The 22,060-nt window shown below is 43.0% G+C and overlaps 1 protein-coding gene across 2 annotated transcripts in view; it reads left to right on the top strand.

Annotated features, from left to right (window-relative positions):
* HEATR5B (HEAT repeat containing 5B) overlaps positions 1–22,060 on the top strand; it is a 199,365-nt gene that overhangs the window by 74,666 nt on the left and 102,639 nt on the right. For both annotated transcript variants that reach the window (XM_063917975.1, XM_063917976.1), the window contains exons 12-16: positions 2,855–3,007; positions 10,363–10,462; positions 16,983–17,092; positions 17,973–18,136; positions 18,453–18,628. In XM_063917975.1, coding sequence (XP_063774045.1) covers positions 2,855–3,007; positions 10,363–10,462; positions 16,983–17,092; positions 17,973–18,136; positions 18,453–18,628 — 703 coding nt within the window. The remainder of the gene's footprint in view (positions 1–2,854; positions 3,008–10,362; positions 10,463–16,982; positions 17,093–17,972; positions 18,137–18,452; positions 18,629–22,060) is intronic.

The following is a 22,060-nucleotide window of genomic DNA, read 5'->3' as shown; positions in this document are numbered from 1 at the left end:
TGGATACGGTAGCTCAGAGAGTGATCCTCCCAGTGGACAAGTTGAGAACACTTAAAGAGATGGTTCGCATGGTTCTCCAACCTGCTCGAGTTTCCATCCATCTTTGCATAAAATTGTTGGGAAAAATGGTGGCCTCGTATGAGGCGATACAGTTCAGAAGGTTCCATGCCAGACCCTTCCAATTGGACATCCTGAACAAGTGGTCCAGTTCACATCTTCAGATGCACTGGATGATTCAGCTGTCACCCCAGGCCAGGATTTCACTCTTCTGGTGGTTAGTCTTCCAACCTACTTGGAAGGTCGATGTTTCGGGATTCAGGATTGGATCCTCCTCACGACTGATGCGAGCCTGAGAGGATGGGGAGCTGCCACCCAGGGGGCGCAGTTACAGGGCAGGTGGTCTGCCCAAGAGGCCCTACTTCCGATCAACATTCTGGAACTTCGGTCTATCTACAATGCTATGATTCAGGCCTCCCCTCTACTCAGGGATCAGGCGATCCAGGTTCAGTCGGACAACGCCACGGCAGTGGCATACATCAATCGACCGGGAGGGACAAAAATCACGGCCTGCATGCGAGATACTTCTCTGGGCGTAAAAAAAATGCAAGAGCGGGTCCGCAATTTTCATTCCAGGAGTGGATAACTGGGAAGCTGACTCCCTCCGGGGTAGATTGTCGACCGGTGGGGATACCCATAGATCGACATGATGGTGTCTCGCCTCAACAAGAAGCTTCGCTGCTACTGCTCGTGAACCAGAAACCCTCAGGCGAGTGAAGTGATGTGCTGACGCCGCCTTGGCCTTACCGGATAGTTTACCTATTTCCTCTAATTCAGATCTCAAGGGTGCTCCAGCGGATCAGGTATCACCGAGTACAAGCAATCCTGATTGCGCCGGATTGGCCCCGAAGGGCGTTGTATGCAGCTCTTCTGGACATGTCCATTGAAGACCCTTGGCCTCTGCCGTTAAGAAAGAATCTTCTTCAGCAAGGACCGTTCGTCTACCAGGACTTACGGCGGCTTCGATTGACGGCATGGAAGTTCAGTGGAACATCCTAGCTCACAATGAGCTTTCCAAAAAAGTCATTGCCACTATGGTGCAAGCCAGAAAACCTGTGACGTCAAAACACTATCATATCTGGAGTAGATATGTCTCTTGGTGCGAGGAACGCACGTATCCACCTGCAGAGTTTCACTTGGGACGTTTCCTACAGGCTGGTGTGGACAAGGGCTTACGTCTGGGCTTCGTTAAGGTCCAGATTTCAGCGCTCTCTCAATTTTCTTTCAGAAGAAATTGACTATGTTGCCAGAAGTTCAGACCTTCTTACAAGGGGTACTCCACATACAGCCTCACTTTGTGCCGCCCACGGCTCCCTTGGCTTTGGATGTAGTGTTGAAATTTCTACAGTCCTCCCGGTTTGAGCATCTGATGACGGTAAAAGACAAGTACCTCACATGGAAGACAGTGATGTTATTGGCCCTGGCTTCTGCTAGATGCTTCTCAGAATTGGGGGCCTTATCATGTAAAAGTCCCTACTTGGTCTTTTACGAGGACAGAGCGGAGCTCCAGACTAGACAGCAGTTCCTGCCAAAGGTTGTCTCCGCATTCCACCTGAATCAACCTATTGTGGTTTCATCCTGTTCTGACGCTTTGGCTCCTCCGGAGTCTTTAGATGTTGTGCGAGCTTTGAAGATCTATGTCAGGCGCACAGCTTGGGTCAGAAAGACTGATTCTTTATTCGTGCTTTATGATGCACAGAAAAAGGGTTGTCCTGCTTCAAAGCAGACCATTTCTCATTGGATTAGGTTTACTATCCAACAGGCCTATGTGTCGGCAGCCTTACCTGTTCCGCAGTCTCTGAAGGCCCACTCTACAAGGTCAGTGGGCTCTTCCTTGGCAGCTGCCCGTGGAGTCTCGGCCTTGCAACTATTCCAAGCGGCTACCTGGTCGGGGAAGAACACTTTTTTTTGTCGAATCCTACAAATTTGTTACCCTGGCCAAACAGGATACCCAGTTTGGGCTGGCGGTGCTACAGCAGTCTCCGCACGTTCCCGCACATTCTGGAAGCTTTGGGACATCCCCATCGTACTAAATCTGTCCACAATATCCCTTATGGATGCTAGAGAAAATAGGATTTTAAATACCTACCAGTAAATCCTTTTCTCGTAGTCCGTAAGGGATATTGGGCGCCAGCCTCTGTGCGGTGACTCTCTGCAGATTATCTGTTGTGTTACAGTTCAGCTGTTGCTGTTTTCTGTTGCCAGCCGTTGCTGGCCAGGTTATGTTATGGTGTGCTGGTGTGTAAATCTCACCACACTTATTGTTGTCATGTTCCCTCTCTCAAGTATGTCTTTTCTCCTTTGGGCACTGTTTTACCTATAACTACCTGTGGGAGGGGGCATAGAGGGGAGGAGCCAGCATACCCAATTGAAGAAATTTAAAGTGCACTGGCTCCTTTGGGCCCGTCTATACCCATCGTACTAAATCTGTCCCCAATATCCCTTATGGACTACGGGAAAAGGATTTACCGATAGGAATTTAAAATCCTATCTCATGCTGTAGGCCAAGTCTTTTTTTTTAGAGGTCCTAGAAATCCAAGGTAGCTTCTGATTTGCGCAATAATTGGTACTAGGCTAAGGGTGCGTTATTTCCTTCCTAATTGTTTCCTAATTAACACGGTTATGATAACCTTTAGAACTTACTTACTTTACTGCAGTGACATCATAGATTTTTTTTTTTTTAACGTATGTTAACATCACAATATTATACCTATACTTACATGTCCCATGAAAAATACTTGCTTGGTTCCTTGCAGTTACTTGTGTCCTATCTCATCTATGCAATGTTTATTCACAGGCCCCTCAGTTGTACGCTACCATCTTCCAAAAATGCTTCTGTTGTGGAGAAATGTGTTTCCTCGTTCCTTGAAGGAGCTGGAGGCTGAGAAAGCTAGGGGAGACTCTTTTACCTGGCAGGTGACTCTGGAGGGCCGCGCTGGAGCACTTTGTGGTAAGAAGCTTTCCACCGAAAGAACATTTCCCTGTTATTAGAGTAAGGGGTTTCTAATGTATACTTTTTAGAATTAGAGAATAATTTATGTACTGTGTTCCTTACGGTCTATCAGTGTTAGCGTCATCTTTATTCTCTTGTTTTTCTGTAACTGGCTCCACTGGTTGTTCCTGCCTTTTTCTACTTTGCTGTTAATAGTTCTCAACAAATTTGGCCATAGCGTAAGCTGTAAAGTTTAGGAGCCAGAGTTTGAATATACGGCACTTGCCATGCTGGAATGGGGGCATGTATTAAAGGGAAATGCGGATCTTGATTATATAATATGAGTGTGGTTTGTGCAGTATTCCTCTATGAATTACAATATGTCTGAAATAACCTATATGGAAGGAAGATTTTCTAGTGGTAAATGGACAACACCACACCTTAGTAAGGGTGTGTACACACGGTGAGATATTTTCTTTCGATTTTGACTATATAGTCAAAATCGCAAGAAAAGTTAGTGCAGATCGCAAGGTGAAAGTCACCTTGCGATCCCGATTCGATCCCGATGCGCGGCCCCGCCAGGTCGGCATGCAAGTCAATCCTTGCTAGATCGGTGTACTCTCTAGTTCATCTCACATGTCAATGACATCTCTTATAAAAATGGTAAAAAATACAGAGAAGCGCTGTTGTTGAAAGTATTATACAATTTATAAAAAAAAAAAAAAAAAATATATATATATATATATATATAATAATCACAAGTTAGTGAATAAAACCTGGTATCCTGTAGCTTGATGACACAACAAATAATATGTACCAAACATCAATAGCTTAAATTAACGGTAGCAGCAAATAAATGGCACATTCATAAGCTCCCCTAAAACAATATAACCACCTGTGCTTCAGATGATAATACAGCACTTGTAATTATAAGAAGCTCCTTGCTGAAAGCTCCACATGTGGGCTAATTGGACGTATGAGCTCATTAGATGTTTTAAAGGTTTGGAAGTCCATCCGTAATGTAAATATAATGAGCAGTTCACATTTGTTTTGTCCACTTAATAAATATCTGCTCCCAATACTTATTCAATGTTGGAAAGGCTTTTAACGGGTGGCTTTAATAAGCGCCGTTCAATGCACAGCACAATGACATTTAAGCTTAAACCGCTATTTTGACAGTCTGGTGTTGTGCTTACCCCAGCCTTTGCTGAAATGCAATTGATCGGTAATTCCTTGCAAATGGTGGGCGCCGGCTGCCCACGCCGCTAAGCTGCGGCACCGAGGAAGTTGAAAGGAGCAGAGTGTGATAGTGGACTGAACACTCGAGATGGTAATCGGAGATGTATGGATCCAAACCATATACCGCTCACTTGCAGTGATGTAGCGGGAGCCGCCAAAGACGTGCCTGTAGCGGGAGCCGTTAAGGACGTGCTTGTAGATATGGTCAGTCTCTGGTGGTGGCAAGAAGCAGGATACCGAGCGGGATACTGAGAGGAATGCTTGACGCGTTTCTCAGCCTCAATCCTGGGGCTGTTTCATCAGAAGTACCGCCTCCAGATCCTTGGTCATTTTTATACTCCTAACCTCACTGATTGTTAATACAGCTGTCTAGAAACAAGCAATTAAGGACTGGTATAATGAAAGCTCACAGGCTCCTATTCACATAGCAAGACAATATAAACGAATAACAAAACATAAATGATAAAAAGTTTTATACCCCGTCATGAAAATCATTAATCAATATTTATATAAATGAAAACTAGACAATAAAGAGGCAAAAGAAAATACATTAACTCAATAAAAAATTCTTATATTTTAAGTAAAACACATATATACAAACATATACTTATAGATGTCTCATAGCCAAGTAATTACCATATGTTAACTTTATTAAAATGATAGTGTCGTATGATCATTATATTAAAAATATTCCTAGTAATATCGAATTCTGAAACTCAACGAGATCTCAAAAGCCAATATGACTACTCTAATAAATAATCTTTAAATAAAACAGCTGAGTGGAAGAACATTTTATTACGTTAATCTTTCAAAAAACCCTTAAATATAGATATCTATTTAGATATAGAAATTACACCACACTTACATGTAAACATAAATGTACAGATATCATAAGTATGAAAAACCGTATCTATATCAGGCTATTAATTACATTACTGCGGATCTACCTAACCCAATGTGATGAATTTTCAGGGGTCTAAGTAGTGACTGGGACTACACCAACACTAGTCAGAACCTCCTTAATCCTCTATACTGAATAAATAAATAAATAGAAGGGGCAATAGTGCCTGTAGATGATGAGTGAAATGGAACTATGACTATATTGAGAAGCATACCCTGGGGGAGGGGGGGGGGGTGTTTTGGAGGTAGTGGGAAGGGAGGGAGAAGAGCGATGGGCCCGGGGTGTCTACCCCTAACCTATGTTTACACAGTTAAATATTATTGAGCTCGATGGTGTCGTTAAGGCCCACAGGAACCATAGTTCCAAGTTTATAGATCCAAAAGGCCTCCTTACGGCACAATTTCTTATATCTATCTCCCCCTCTAACTGATGGGGGGATCTGTTCAATAGCTTGTACTTTAATGTCCTTGAGAATCCCTTTAGGACACAATCCAAAATGGCAAGGTAAACTGTGTGTTCTATTGTCTTTAATGAGAAACCTCCTGTGTTCTAGAAACCGAACATTAAGTGTTCTTGTGGTACGGCCCACATATTGAACCCGGCACCCACAAGTAATGACATAAATAACATAACAAGATTGACAGTTGAGAAAAGATTCTAGCTTATATGATTCATTATTGCTAAATGATGTGATGGTATTACATCGATGTGCTGCATGATCACATGTGTGGCACCTGGGCTTGCTGCACCTGAAAAACCCTTTTGGTTTTGGGTTTGGCCCCAACCAATTCCTTGTGATCGACTCTTTGGTGGAATCTGATCTAAGCATACTAGGTGCTAATTTATGTTTTAGACTGTTTGCTTTCCTAAAAACAACTTTCCGAGATTCCTGTATATCATTCTTCAAATATTTATCAAGCCTCAATAGACTATAATTTCTGTTAATAATATGTTTAATCTCCATAGCTGATGAATTATATTTTGTCACAAAGGTCAGGGGATGTTTTGCATTGGTTTTCCTATGTGTTGTAGAATTGGAGGACTTATCTTTCTTAGACACAAGAAGCCCTTCTCTATTCATTAAACTGACTTCTGTAAATGTTCTTTCTAACAGTTCTTTTGGGTACCCTTGTTTCAAAAAGGATGTAAACATGGCCTCTGCTTGGACAGCATAGTCCGCATCATTAGAACAATTCCTGCGGACTCGCATAAATTGACCCTTAGGTATGTTACCCTTGAAACAAGGGTACCCAAAAGAACTGTTAGAAAGAACATTTACAGAAGTCAGTTTAATGAATAGAGAAGGGCTTCCCCCAGGGTATGCATCTCAATATAGTCATAGTTCCATTTCACTCATCATCTACAGGCACTATTGCCCCTTCTATTTATTTATTAATTCAGTATAGAGCACAGGTTCTCAAACTCGGTCCTCAGGACCCCGCACAGTGCATGTTTTGCAGGTCTCCTCACAGAATCACAAGTGAAATAATTAGCTCCACCTGTGGACCTTTTAAAAAGTGTCAGTGAGTAATTAATACACCTGTGCACCTGCTGGGTTACCTGCAAAACATGCACTGTGTGGGGTCCTGAGGACCGAGTTTGAGAACCTATGGTATAGAGGATTAAGGAGGTTCTGACTAGTGTTGGTGTAGTCCCAGTCACTACTTAGACCCCTGAAAATTCATCACATTGGGTTAGATAGATCCGCAGTAATGTAATTAATAGCCTGAAATAGATACGGATTTTCATACTTATGATATCTGTACATTTATGTTTACATGTAAATGTGATGTAATTTCTATATCTAAATAGATATCTATATTTAAGGGTTTTTTGAAAGATTAACGTAATAAAATGTTCTTCCACTCAGCTGTTTTATTTAAAGATTATTTATTAGAGTAGTCATATTGACTTTTGAGATCTCGTTGAGTTTCAGAATTCGATATTACTAGGAATATTTTTAATATAATGATCATACGACACTATCATTTTAATAAAGTTAACATATGGTAATTACTTGGCTATGAGACATCTATAAGTATATGTTTGTATATATATATGTTTTACTTAAAATATAAGAATTTTTTATTGAGTTAATGTATTTTCTTTTGCCTCTTTATTGTCTAGTTTTCATTTATATAAATATTGATTAATGATTTTCATGACGGGGTATAAAACTTTTTATCATTTATGTTTTGTTATTCGTTTATATTGTCTTGCTATGTGAATAGGAGCCTGTGAGCTTTCATTATACCAGTGCTTAATTGTTTCTAGACAGCTGTATTAACAATCAGTGAGGTTAGGAGTATAAAAATGACCAAGGATCTGGAGGCGGTACTTCTGATGAAACAGCCCCAGGATTGAGGCTGAAAAACGCGTCAAGCATTCCTCTCAGTATCCCGCTCGGTATCCTGCTTCTTGCCACCACCAGAGACTGACCATATCTACAAGCACGTCCTTAACGGCTCCCTCTACAGGCACGACTTTGGCGGCTCCCGCTACATCACTGCAAGTGAGCGGTATATGGTTTGGATCCATACGTCTCTGATTACCATCTCGAGTGTTCAGTCCACTATCACACTCTGCTCCTTTCAACTTCCTCGGTGCCGCAGCTTAGTGGTGTGGGCAGCCGGCGCCCACCATTTGCAAGGAATTACCGATCAATTGCATTTCAGCAAAGGCTGGGGTAAGCACAACACCAGACTGACATTGTCTTTAACTCCACAATCTGTATGCACTTCCAATACCTTCCCTATTTTATATATATTACATCATGTTGGGTGGAGGGAGAAATATTCCAAAGACAAGTCTGTGCAGATCTGGAGCAATGTCTGGTAACTAGTTTGAAAATAATCCAGTACGGCAGTGATCCTGCTCCTGATGTTTCCACTTATCCTGCTCTTTGCAAAAACAAGTTGTGTACCTTTTTGATAATTTTATTGTATTTAATAAAAAATTTCTGCATATTGGGTAATAGCACGAAAACAACTAGCCACCAAAACCACGCCAGTATAACCTTTTTGCAGTACTTGTGTAATATAAATATTTGACTGGCTGGCAAGAGTAGAGTTCATATTTTTTCCCACCAGCTAAAATAGCGAATGAGTATATTTGTGGCGAAACGAGAGGTAATTTACGATATAGTGGACACATGATGCACTTGAGAAATTAAGATTGGTGTAAGCTTTGCATAAATAAGAGCGATTGAGCTCTATAATACTAGTGGTTTTCATCTTCTGACCAGTCCAGGTCTACTCACACTCTGTCCCCCGTTGCTGTGCCACTATTGTTGTGACGGGTTCCCATCTCAGCTGTCATGTCTCCATCGCTGCAGTGGGTGCCATCGGAGGGAGGCAGCCCAGTTCCCACTGTACATATCGGAGACCTATCAGCCATCCTGTATCATGTAGACCTGATAAAGGGAATTTGACACTGAAATGTAATTCAGCAAATGCAGTGATTCAGAAAAAGTTAAACGTTTCTAAGAAGCCGGACTCGCCAGTGTTCTGCCTTTTGTATGCATCTAGAAAGAGGGCTACTTTGCACTCACTGAATCTTCCTGCTGCTAATACATGATTTATCAGCCCCATCTGTGGCTGCAACATCTGTTGCTTCTGTCCTGGTCACTGTAGAATCATGGGTAGAAATGACTGGTCAGCAGCTACATTTCCTGCCAGGCAGCTGGTAATCTGAAACACTTTTAAGATACCCTAGTTTGCTGTAGCTGAAAAGATACACCTCAGTACCTTTCATTACAACAGAAGTGCAATTAAGGCGTAACATATTTGCACAGTGCTACAAATGTAACTGATGGTTCTAGATATTGTGGGGGTGTTCCCTGGTGAGTCCTGCAGTAGTTCACAAAGTCTGTTTGATATTATCTACACAAGAGACAGCCGAGGAAACTGAGCTCAATTCAGTCATTCCCATTTTGCAGCAGTAGCCTGTTCCACTAGCAACCTTTCTATACTTGATGGGGCCAGTGAGAATAATTGCTTTCTTCTACAGAACAATTCTAAGATCATTAGTTTTCTATGCAAAAGTTCCTTTCATCACACTGGTAGTAATCATCCGTCACTGGATCAGCACTTGATGTCTCAATGTCCCAAGCTCCTTGATGAAAACATTTAGAGAAGGAGCCATTTTGTGCTTCCAAACAGGCAAAAAAAAAATAAATCCTCTGACGTTTTCCAGTTGTCTCCCGTTTACCGCATTTTGCTTGCTTTCTCCTCTTTTTAGCAATTATCGATCTTGTTCTGTGTCCACACCTTGGGTGCTCACTGTTTCCCAATATGGAGTACTGCTAGATATAAAGAACCGTGTATTGAAGATATGTTAAAAAAAAAAAGAAGAAAAAAGACTAACAAACAATTGATACGTTTATATGCTTAGACCTTTTTTCGTGTGCATTCACAGAATGGAAATGTGTACATCAGTGGTTCTCAATCTGGGTGCTGTAGCACATTGTGGTGCCTTGGGGCACTTGCAGGGGTACCCTGGGTTGGTTTTCCAGGACCAAACCAATGCAAGTTATTAACGGTCAATGTAGTAGACAAAACCAGTGCTTGTGGCTTCCCTTCTTAAAATATGTGGACTTACAGAAGTGGAACCTGTCCCTCACCACATAACTGATCAGAAGGATGACCTATAAACACAATTTACTTAATTTGATACTTTTTTTCTGAATTTCTCAATAAAAAACTTTTGGCATTTGTGAAAATTTATTCTGATGCTTTAGGGAGCGGTGACTCAGAAAAACTTTGGGAACCACTGGTGTACATTAAGGTAAAATAAGCCTTAAACCCTGTATTTCTAGAGTCCTTAAACTACATGTTCTCATAAATATGAGAACTTCTGAGCAGGTCATTGTTGGAACTATGTAATTAGATTTTATTAAAGAGCACCAAAATACTGTATTACGCTTTTAGAAACTGTTTAATCATTATCACTATCCATTCATGCCCAGGTGCAATTTAAACAATACAAACTTCACACACTAGTTGGAATTAAATCATGTTCCAATTGTAATGCTGACCCCTGTGCCATGTGTATTGAAATTGAGGTTCTATGATATTGTAATGGACCTGAGTTTCATAGAAACCTACTTGTGCCACTTAGTAAATGTTCTCCAGCAGCTGTTATACTGATGTAATATTCATTAGTTTGTGTAGGTGTTTTTTATTCGTAGTGTTATCCTGATTTAACGTGAAAATATTTTTTATCTACATTCAAGCTATGCGCAGTTTTGTTGCTCATTGCCCTGAGCTGCTTACAGAGGACGTGATCAGGAAGTTGATGACCCCCATTGAATGTGCTATGACCATGATGTCACAGTAAGTATCACACACAGCACAAGGAAATAATAAGATCAATTTTAAATAGTAATTTGCATATGATGAAGGTCAGACATGTTCAACTTACAGTACTCAATGGTTGCTCTGTTAAAGTGTGTACACACGGTGAGATAAATCTGTAAGATTTTGACTATTTAGTCAAAATCTTATGAAAAGTTAGTGCATATCTCAAGGTGTTAGGCAGCTTGAGATACAGATTCGATCCTGATGTGCGCTCCCATGGGGTCGGTATCGTAAGGCTAGATAGACTGTGCAGGCAAGTCAATCTTGACTATCTAGTGTACTATCTAGTACAAAGTATAGTCAAAATTGGCATAGTCAAAATCGTACATAGACAAAATCTCAAGCACAGATAGTCAAAATCTGTACAATCTGTGCTATCTGGGCTCTGGGGGGTGTTCAAGGGAAATCTCATAGTCAAAATCGAACATAGCAGGGATCTCACCGTGTGTACACTTATTTCTAAAGTCTTATTTCTAAAGAGGGCCTTCACAAGTATAAGAAACGTAAGAAAATCTAGATTTAAAAGTATTTCACTGTAAAGTGAATATTAAACCATAACATGAAGGGTTTTTTTTATGGGGGAATTCAATCAACTACCACGGCTAATTGATCCCTGGTAGTTAATTCAGTTACCCCCAATAACCTCCAATATTGAGGACATTGTTTAATCTACCGGAGGCAGGAGAAACAAAATCCCAGTTAACTACTGTTTCTCTTACGTCCTAGAGGATGCTGGGGTCCACATTAGTACCATGGGGTATAAACGGGTCCCTTGGGAGCCATGGGCACTTTAAGAGTTTAATAGTGTGGTCTGGCTCCTCCCTCTATGCCCCTCCTACCAGACTCAGGTTAGAAAATGTGCCCGGTGGAGCCGGTCACAGCTAGGGGAGCTCCTAAGAGTTATTTTAGTTTTATTGTTTTTCTAAGAGTGTTAGGTACAGGAAGGCTGCTGGCAACAGACTCCCTGCTTCGTGGGACTTAGGGCGGGGGAGTAGGGACCAACTCTAGAAGTTAATGGTTCTCTTAACTCTGCTGACAGGACACTGAGCTCCTGAGGGTGCTGATCGCAAGCCCACGAGGTGAACGCTCACTCCCGCAGCACGGCCGCCACCCCCTGACAGAGCCAGAAGATAGAGTGGTGAGTATGATGCCGGCGACCCAGTAAGCGGGTCGCCGGCGGGAATGGCGGCAAAAGGGTGGGAGCGCAGCTCTAACAGGCTGTGCTCTGGAGGGCTCTGTGGTACTTGAAGTGCGGCACTGTGAGGGGCGCCCTGGGCCAGCGCAAACACCCTACACTGGTCACATATGCTAACAGGGGCTAATCCCACTATTAGCAGCTAAATCACCTCAGGCCAGTATAATCTGTGAAAGCGGGTAGACGTGCCATTACAGGGGGCGGGACTTCTCAGAGCGGATCCAGCACTCACCAGCGCCATTTTCTCCCTGCAGATCACACTGAAGAGCGCTGCCCTCCACATAACTCCAGCATACCTCTGTGGTACCAGGGTGTTATAGACAGGGGGGGAGAGTGTAATAATCACTGTTTAATCTATTAAGGTTATTCAGTCTGCGCTGGCCGTTTAGTGTATTAACTGCCTACTGGGGTGCTGTGTGGCTGGCTCCATATACTCTGTGTCTCTCTGAAGGTACTCTGGGGGAAACTGTGTCTGCATTTTAGTGTGTGTGTGTGTGTGTGTTTGTATAGCTCACATAAACATGTCTAGGAACTCTGTATCTTGTTCTGCAGAGTGTGTATCTTCTCCTGAAGAGTCTATTCCATGTACTCAGGACTGTAATATACTGTCTCAGCCTTCTGAATCCGAACCCCATGGTTGGATTCTATTAGGGGAATGATATCCTAGATTTCATCTCGGATAGCTCAAAATGAGACTGAAACACAGGTTTTGAGAAAGTCTGTAGAGGTTTTGTCGTATTCAGCTCCCACTACCTCATCAAAGACCCCAATTGTATACCCTGAAAAGCATGCTCTTGCCCAGATAATGCAAGCTGACATGGATACCGACTCTGATACAGGGGAGGGTGATGGGGATATGCAGGGGGGAGATGCATCCCTTACTAAGGGGGTGCAACTCATGATTGAGGCTATTAGGGACATTTTACACATTACTGATAAGATACCTGAGCAAGTAGAGGAGGCTTACTTTACTGACACTAAGAAATCCTCCCTCCCTTTCCCTGCGTCTAAGGAACTAAACGCATTGTTTGAAAAATCCTGGGAAATCCCCTGGGTACAAGATATTGTTACTCAGGGGTACAGACTGGAGTTCCAAGAACGTGGTATCCTACAGGAAGCCATTCAAAAATTGCTAAGGTCAAATGTCATTGTTCCAGTTCCACCTCACCTAACAAAGAAAGGTTATTACTCAAACCTGTTTGTGGTATCGAAACCGGATGGTTCGGTCAGGCCAATATTGAACCTAAAGTCATTGAACCCTTATTTGAGGGAATTCAAATTCAAGATGGCGTCTCTGAGAGCAGTGATCTCATGTCTGGAGGAGGAGGAATTTCTGGTATCCCTAGATATCAAGGATGCGTACCTTCACATTCCGATCTGGCCGCCTCACCAGGCTTATCTAAGATTTACGCTGCTGGACTGTCGCTATCAGTTCAAGGCACTGCCATTTGGCCTCTCCACGGCACCGAAGGTGTTTACCAAGGTCATGGCGGAGATGATGCTGCTCCTCTGCAAGTAGGGTGTGAACATAATTCCTTATCTGGACGATCTGCTGATAAAAGCGTCTTCCAGGGAGAAGCTGTTACAGAGCATTGCTCTCTCAACTCAACTACTCCGGGCTCATGGATGGATCCTGAATTTTCCAAAGTTGCATTTGGAGCCGACAAGGAGACTGTACTTCCTGGGGATGATCCTCGACACGGAAGTACAGAGGGTGTTTCTGCCGGTGGAGAAATCGTTGGTGATACAAAAGATGGTCCGGGATGTCCTGAAGCCAGCCCGGGTATCGGTTCATAAGCGCATTCGCCTTCTGGGGAAGATGGTTGCCTCCTATGAGGCTCTACAGTACGGAAGATTTCATGCACTGTCTTTCCAACTGGAGCTCCTGGACATATGGTCGGGATCTCATCTTCACATTCACCAGAGGATACGTCTTTCACCGAAAGCCAGAATCTCGCTACTCTGGTGGCTGCAAACTTCTCACCTACTAGAGGGCTGCAGGGTCGGGATTCAGAATTGGATCCTCCTAACCACGGATGCAAGTCTCAGAGGTTGGGGTGCAGTCACCGAAGGGGAAAACTTCCAAGGAAGGTGGTCAAGTCTGGAATCCATCCTTCCAATAAACATTCTGGAACTAAGGGCCATGTACAATGGTCTTCTACAGGCAGTGCATCTTCTGAAAGATCAGGCCATTCAGGTTCAGTCGGACAATGTAACGACAGTGGCCTACATAAACCGACAAGGCGGAACGAAGAGCGGAGCTGCAATGTCAGAGGTAACAAGAATCATTCTCTGGGCGGAAAAGCACGCGGTGGTGCTGTCAGCAATCTTCATTCCGGGAGTGGACAACTGGGAAGTGCACTTTCTCAGCAGACACTATCTCCATCCAGGAGAGTGTGGCCTCCACCCAGAGGTGTTCGAGGAGGCAGGTCTTTGGGGCGTACCTCAAATAGACATGATGACCTCCCGCCTCAACAATAAGCTTCGGAGGTACTGTTCTAGGTTGAGAGACCCACAGGCAGTGGCGGTGGACGCCCTGGTAACTCCATGGGTGTTCCAGTCAGTGTATGTGTTCCCTCCACTTCCACTCATCCCAAGGATTCTCAAACTTATAAAAGGAACAAGAGTTCAGGCGATCCTCATTGCTCCGGACTGGCCAAGAAGGGCTTGGTACGCGGATCTTCTGGACTTACTGCTGGAAGATCCGAGGCCTCTTCGCGAGGACCTTCTGCAACAGGGGCCGTTCGCTTATCAAGACTTACCGCGGATACGTTTGACAGCATGGAGGTTGAACACCAGATCTTGGCTCGGAAGGGCATTCCAAACAAGGTTATTCCTACTCTTATACAGGCTAGGAAAGGAGTAATGTCTAAATATTACCATCAAATTTGGAAAATGTACGTGTCTTGGTGTGAATCCAAGAAGTTTCCTACGGTGTAGTTTCAACTAGGGCGGTTTCTCCTCTTTCTGCAAGCAGGTGTGGCTGTGGGCCTGCGTCTGAGCTCCATAAAAGTCCAGATTTCGGCCTTGTCCATTTTCTTCCAGAAACAATTGGCTGTCCTCCCTGAGGTTCAGACTTTCTTGAAAGGTGTTCTGCACATCCAGCCTCCCTTTCTGCCTCCTACGGCACCTTGGGATCTTAATGTGGTGCTGCAGTTCCTGAAGTCGGATTGGTTCGAACCTTTACAGGAGGTTGATGTCAAATTTATTACTTGGAAGGCTGTCACACTATTGGCATTGGCATCTGCTAGACGTGTGTAGGAATTGGGGGCATTGTCCTACAAAAGCCCCTACTTGATTTTCCGTGAAGATAGAGCTGAGCTCATGACGCGTCAGCAATTTCTTCCGAAGGTGGTGTTGGCTTTTCGTATCGACCAACCTATTGTGGTTCCAGTGGCTACTGACTCCTCAATTTCTTCAAAATCCTTGGATGTTGTAAGGTCTTAGATTTATGTGAAGAAAACTTCTCGTCACAGAAAATCGGACGCTCTGTTTGTCCTTTTATGATCCCAACAAGGTTGGGTGTCCTGCTTCTAAGCAGACTATTTCTCGCTGGATCAGGTTTACTATCCAGCATGCTTATTCTACGGCAGGCTTGCAGTGTCCAAAATCTGTTAAGGCCCACTCTACTCGTAAAGTGTGTTCTTCCTGGGCGGCTGCCCGGGGTGTCTCGGCTTTACAGCTTTGCTGAGCAGCTACTTGGTCAGGGTCGAACACGTTTGCTAAATTCTACAAGTTTGATACTTTGGCCTCTGAGGACCTAAAGTTTGGTCAATCAGTTCTGCAGGAGCTTCCGTACTCCCTCCCGTACTGGGAGCTTTGGTACATCCCCATGGTACTAATGTGGACCCCAGCATCCTCTAGAACGTAAGAGAAAATAGAATTTTTATTACCTACCGGTAAATCCTTTTCTCGTAGTCCGTAGAGGATTCTGGGCGCCCGCCCAGCGCTTCGTTTTCCTGCATTTGTTACTTCGTTGAGTACTGCATTGTTACTTGGTTAAGTACTGCATTGTTACTTGGTTAAGTACAGGTTGAGTATCCCTTATCCAAAACGCTTGGGACCAGAGGTATTTTGGATATCGGATTTTTCCGTATTTTGGAATAATTGCATACCATAATGAGATATCATGGCGATGGGACCCAAGTCTAAGCACAGAATGCATTTATGTTTCATATACACCTTAAACACACAGCCTGAAGGTCATTATAGCCAATATTTTTAATAACTTTGTGCATTAAACAAAGTGTGTATACATTCACACAATTCATTTATGTTTCATATACACCTTATACACACAGCCTGAAGGTCATTTAATACAATATTTTTAATAACTTTGTGCATTAATAAAGTTTGTGTACATTGAGCCACAGAAAACAAAGATTTCACTATCTCACTCAAAAAAGTCCATATTTTGGAATATTCCGTATTTCGGAATATTTGGATATGGGATACTCAACCTGTACTGCATTGTTACTTGGTTAAGTACTTTTGTTCAGCCGTTGCTGACTTGTTTCAAGCTGGTTATGTGTGAGCTGGTGTGAATCTCACCACTATCTGTGTATTTCCTTCTCTTGAAGTATGTCCGTCTCCTCGGGCACAGTTTGTAGACTAAGTCTGGTAGGAGGAGCATAGAGGGAGGATCCAGCCAACACTATTAAACTCTTAAAGTGCCCATGGCTCCAAGGGACCCGTCTATACCCCATGGTACTAATGTGGACCCCAGCATCGTCTACGGACTACGAAAAAAAGGATTTACCGGTAGGTAATTAAAATCCTATTTTTTTTGCGCCTGCTATCGCGATAAACACATTGGTCTTGGATCCCTGTGTTTTCACGCACTAAACAGCCACAAAGAAAAATGGGGTAATTTAATTACCTGGAAAAAAAATTGTGGTAAAATCGTATTTACTGCAATCTCATTTACAATGTATAATTTTTCTACTTAAGTTGAAAGTTCATGGTAAATTCTAATTTTATAAAGAAAAATTATGATCTTCTGAAATGCTCGTGGAGTGGGCATATTTTATGCTTACTTTTTTCCTGTAATTAAAGATCTAGGCCTAATTGACATCTCTCGTCAGTTATGGCTTCCAAAATAGTTGTCTCCCCAACCCAGTTGTCTGACATTCTTTGTGCAGTGTTTTCTGGCATTTTTGTAGTAGTGTTTGACCTGTGAACGCATACATTTACCAGAAATGCCACCCTATTCATGGAAAATCTTGGACCACATTGGTAATCTGTGAAATGATCTCTGTGTTGGTGTCTATGACAGATTTGTTCTCCCCTCTTCGTTTGCAGTATAATTTCTGTGATTAAAGCTCATGGAGCACACCTAAAAGCGAGTGCCGCTATGGTCCGTCTCAGACTATATGATATACTGGCCCTATTGCCTCCGAAGACATATGAAGGTAAGATCATAACAAGTGTTATGTCCAGTTTGTAGATCCCTTTTATTAAATTTATGTATAAGTGTGTGTGTATATGTGTGTGTGTGTATGTGTGTGTATGTGTGTGTATGTATGTATATATATATATATATATATATATATATATATATATATATATATATATATATATATATATATATATAATATGCATTCAGGCTAACTGTATACGTTTCTTTTTTTTTTTCATCATCCATAGCTGTTTTGTGTGGCTTTGATTCATGCCTTTCCATGTTTATTAATATAACACAGCTTTGTTTTGCTTTGTGCTTTAAATGTAACTTTATCCAGAGAGCACTTTTATGTATATCCCGAGGTAAATACACTGTTTTAGATGATCTTTAACTTAATAATGTTTGTTTTGAATATCTAATAATCTGACAGATGTGTCCTCTTACATCTTTGCTCCGTGCGCTAGAAGTCGCGTTACACATAACGTGTGAGTGCTGTGTGATTCGGTAGTGTTTTATCTGTAGAACATGCGTCTTAGATGCAAAGTAATGTAATTGGACACACAAGCAGCTTCTGCTGATTAAAATGAGATGCAGCATACCTATATTCTGTGTGTGACTGTATTTGCATACAAAATGCTATGCTTCAGTGTTTTCATGGAAAACACTGTAACGTGGCGTTTCGTATGCAGATAGATACATTTTCGCGGGAAAAAAATGCAAAATAAGACTGCGCTACCGAGTCCCGCCACGGCATGGCACGACTTCAAGGGCTGTTTAGTGTGACTGCAGCAAAGATATAAATGATACATCTGTATATGGTTTATCTACTGTGCATCTCTAGCAGTATAAACTTCAATTCCTGTAATTTCCTTTTTGACATCACTGTCTAGGAAACTTTAATGTGCTTCTACGTGAGCTGGTGGCAGAATTCACCTTAACCGACAACTCTTCCAACACTACTACGTCTTTGCTGCGCTCCTTGTGTCACTGTGATGATAGTGTTCTGCTGGGATCCTGGCTGCAAGAGACAGACCACAAATCCATTGAAGACCAGGCAAGTAATTAGCCATTCTCTTTCGTTTGGCAATGTATCAAACAACGTATTATTTTAATTAACAATTAGCTAATTTTAATTAGTATTTGCAAATTATCTTTGAAGCTTCTGTTAAGTTTCTCAGAGGTCCCAGCAATGTAACAGATGATCAGCAACACTGGTTATTCTAAATAGTTCTATTTATGAACTGGGTTTTTTTTTGTTTGGTATTTCAGAAAGTTTACTGTGCCTGAAAATATTATGTTATTCATGAAGTTTTTTTATGTTATTCGTGAAGTTTTTAAATATGGTTTCTACTTGAAAATATCTTGTGCAGCTTCAACCTAACAGCGCTTCTGGGAGTGGAGCTCTAGAACATGACCCATCATCCATTTACCTGCGCATCCCAGCTGGTGAGGCCGTCCCAGGTCCGCTTCCTCTTGGGGTTTCTGTCATTGATGCATCTGTGGCTCTCTTTGGTGTGGTGTTTCCTCATGTGTCATTCAAGCACAGGTGAGTGTACATTTAAGATGGAAAGCTGTTGCTTAAACCTGTTTTTTTCTTTTGTAAATCTGCTTGTAAATTTAAGTCCACATTTAAGTTTGCAAATAACTATTCAGTTTAATGTGTGAGTGTGTATGTGTGAAATATTTCACAGATTGAAATGTTGAAAAAAGAATAGCTGAAATATTTTTCTCTTTGATTCTTTTGGGGATATTGGAACCTTAGGTATAGAGGAGTTTGAGTGTTAGAGGTTCACATAACTTTACATGCTACTCTACGAAATTGGTTTAAACATGTATTTCTCTTACGTCCTAGAGGATGCTGGGGTCCATTTTAGTACCATGGGGTATAGACTGTTCCGCAGGAGCCTTCGGCACTTTAAGACTTTTCAACAGTGTGAACTGGCTCCTACCTCTATGCCCCTCCTCCAGACCTCAGTTCAGAAAATGTGCCCGGGAGACTGGCTGCACATCAGTGAAGCTCTACTGAGTTTGGCTAAAAAAGACTTTGTTAGGTTTTTTATTTTACAGGGAAGCTGCTGGCAACAGTTTCCCTGCTTCGTGGGACTTAGGGGGGGAAATAGGAACCAACTTCTCAGTTAGTTTAATGGCACTGCTTCCGCTGACAGGACACCATTAGCTCCTGAAGGGTACTGAACACAGCCCTTGCCTGGCTGCTGCTCACTCCCACAGCACTGCCGCCACCCCCTAACAGAGCCAGAAGGCTGGCGAGTATTAACCGGAGTCCTGCAGAGAGGGGCCCTCCGGTCATCATGGCGGCATAAAGGTACCAGCGCAGCGCAGGACGCTGCACAGCAACATGTCTCTCAGCACAGGGTGCAGGGCGCGTGGTGGTGGTGGTGGGGGGGGGGGGGGGGCGGGCGGGGGCGCGCGCACTCTGAGGGACATGATAAATCACTCTGAGGGACATGATAAATCCTTACTCTCACTGGCAAAGTGTACATACATGTGAGCCGCTGATCTACACTACCCCCGCCAGTATAAGTATTACTGTGGCTGAACCGCGCCATTACAGGAGGCGGGCTTCACCTCAGAATTGCTTGTAACACTCATTTGGCGCCATTTTCTCCTCACAGAGACGCCGGAGCGCTGATCCTACAGGCTGCTTCTCCTCACACATTGCTGATACAAGTACCAGGATGTTATAGAAGGGGAGGGGAGCACATCATTTATTGAAGTCTGCGGGCTTCACTCTGGATATAAAGTGCTGTTTTGATATATGTATATTCATTGTATGTACTACATATAGGGCGCGTGGTGTGGACTGGCAATTCCCTCTGGGTCCCTCTGACAGACATTAGTGTAGGTCTGTCCCCATTAGCGCCCGTGTGTGTGAGTGGTGTGACTACACACGTGTATCATGTCTAGAGAAAGTAGTTCCCCAGAGGAAGCCATTTTGGAGGCACAAGAGTGTTCTGAGCCTGTGTCGGTGAAAAGCTGCAGAGTAATATGTAAATTCTCTGAGTCTGAACAACAGACAAAGCAAGACAGTCTGTGGAGGATGCTCTGTTTGCTGATTCCTCCACGTCACCCACTCGGGACCCCTTCCTGTTCCCAGAAAAGGTCTCTGACCCAAATTATGCAAAGGGACAATGACACAGAAGTCGACACTGGAGATTTGAGGGGGGTAGTTCCCAAACTGGCTAAGAGCATTCAATGTATGATAGTCACTATAAAAGAGGTGTTGGAATTTCCTGACACAACCCCTCCACCTGAGGAAAAAGATTATTTTAAATTAAATAAAAGAACAGTTGGTGACTATTCCTCCGTCTAAGGATAGCGTACCCTTTCCCTGAAGAGGATAGGCGTAAGTGGGAGTCACCCCCAATGATAGACACCTCAGTCTTTATCATTTTACCTGCCCAGGGTCAGCTTCATTAAAAGAACCTCCTGACCGCAAATTAGAGTAGGGTAGGTAGGTAACGCAGTGGAAAAGTGGGCAGACAATTTAATTGTTAATATTGACATGGTCGATAAAGATGATATGCTGCAAATTCTAGATCATATCAAAGATTCTGCAGGTTACTTGGTTGAGGCTATGAAGGACATAAGCTTACTGGGCTCAAGGGCCCCTACTATGTCGATTTCAGCCGCAGGGTGCTCTGGATCCGCCAAGGGAATGCTGACGCTGAATCCAAAAGAAATATTGGGCGCTCCCCTACAATGGTGAGGCCCTCTTTGGAAACTAGATGCCATGATATCAACTACATCTGGCAAGTCAGCATTTCTGCCGTCAGCAGCTGCACCGGCTAAAAAAGTATATCATTCTTATACTATGCAGTCCTTTCGGCCCCACAAGTACAAAAAGGTTAAACTACCCCTTTTTTCACAGGAAAGGGGAGAGGTAGAAAACCTACAACACACTCAGGCTCCCAGGAGCAGAAGTCAGCAACTACTTCTGCAAAAGCCACAGCATGACGCTGGAGCTCCTCTGCGGGAGAGCGATTGGGTGGGGGCACGTGTTCTATTTTTCAACCAGGTCTGGCTTCGCTCAGACTTGCATCCTTGGATTTTACAGATAATATCCAAGGTTACAAGTTGGAATTTTAAGACCTTCCCCCATGCCGATTTTTCAGATCAGCCTTGCCAGTTTCTGCTCAAGACAGCACAAATGTCCTGAACGCAATACACAAATTGTGTCAAGACAAAGTAATTGCCTTGGTTCCTGACGAACAAAGGAACCAAGGCTTTTATTCAAGCCTGTTTGTGGTACCGAAGCCGGATGGCTCTGTCAGACCGATTTTAAACCTAAAATCTCTGAATCTTTATTTGAATAGATTAAAATTCAAAATGGAATCCTTGAGAGCAGTGATTTCCAGCTTGGAAAAAAAGGAATTTCTGGTGTCAGTGGACATCAAGGATGCTTACTTGCATGTCCCCATTTACCCACCACATCAAGCATACCTGAGGTTTGCGGTTCAGGATTGCCACTACCAATTCCAGACATTACCATTCGGGCTCTCCACGGCTCCGAGAATATTCACCAAGGTGATGGCGGAGATGATGGTTCTCCTTCGCAAACAAGGAGTCAACATAATTCGATACTTGGACGATCTCCTCATAAAAGCGAGATCTAGGGACCAGTTACTCCAGAACATAGCATTATCTCTGAAGGTGCTTCAACAGCACGGTTGGAGCATCAACTTTCCAAAATCCCAGTTGCAACCGACAATGAGATTATAATTTTTGGGATTGATACTGGACACCGAGGTACAGAGAATATTTCTAGCTGTGGAAAAGGCTCAGGAGTTCCAGAGCATGGTCAAACAACTTTTGAGACCAAGAACAGTATCAATTCATCAGTTCATTCGCCTGTTGGGGAAAATGGTAGCGGCTTACGAGGCGCTACAATATGGCCGTTTCCATGCTAGGGTCTTCCAGTGGGACCTACTGGACAAGTGGTCAGGGTTGCATCTCCACA

The sequence above is a fragment of the Pseudophryne corroboree genome, chromosome 4 (genome assembly GCF_028390025.1).
Source record: "Pseudophryne corroboree isolate aPseCor3 chromosome 4, aPseCor3.hap2, whole genome shotgun sequence".
NCBI classification, from domain to species: domain Eukaryota; kingdom Metazoa; phylum Chordata; class Amphibia; order Anura; family Myobatrachidae; genus Pseudophryne; species Pseudophryne corroboree.
The sequence above is the reverse complement of the archived record's forward strand: the minus strand, read 5'-3'. Positions and strand labels throughout refer to the sequence as shown.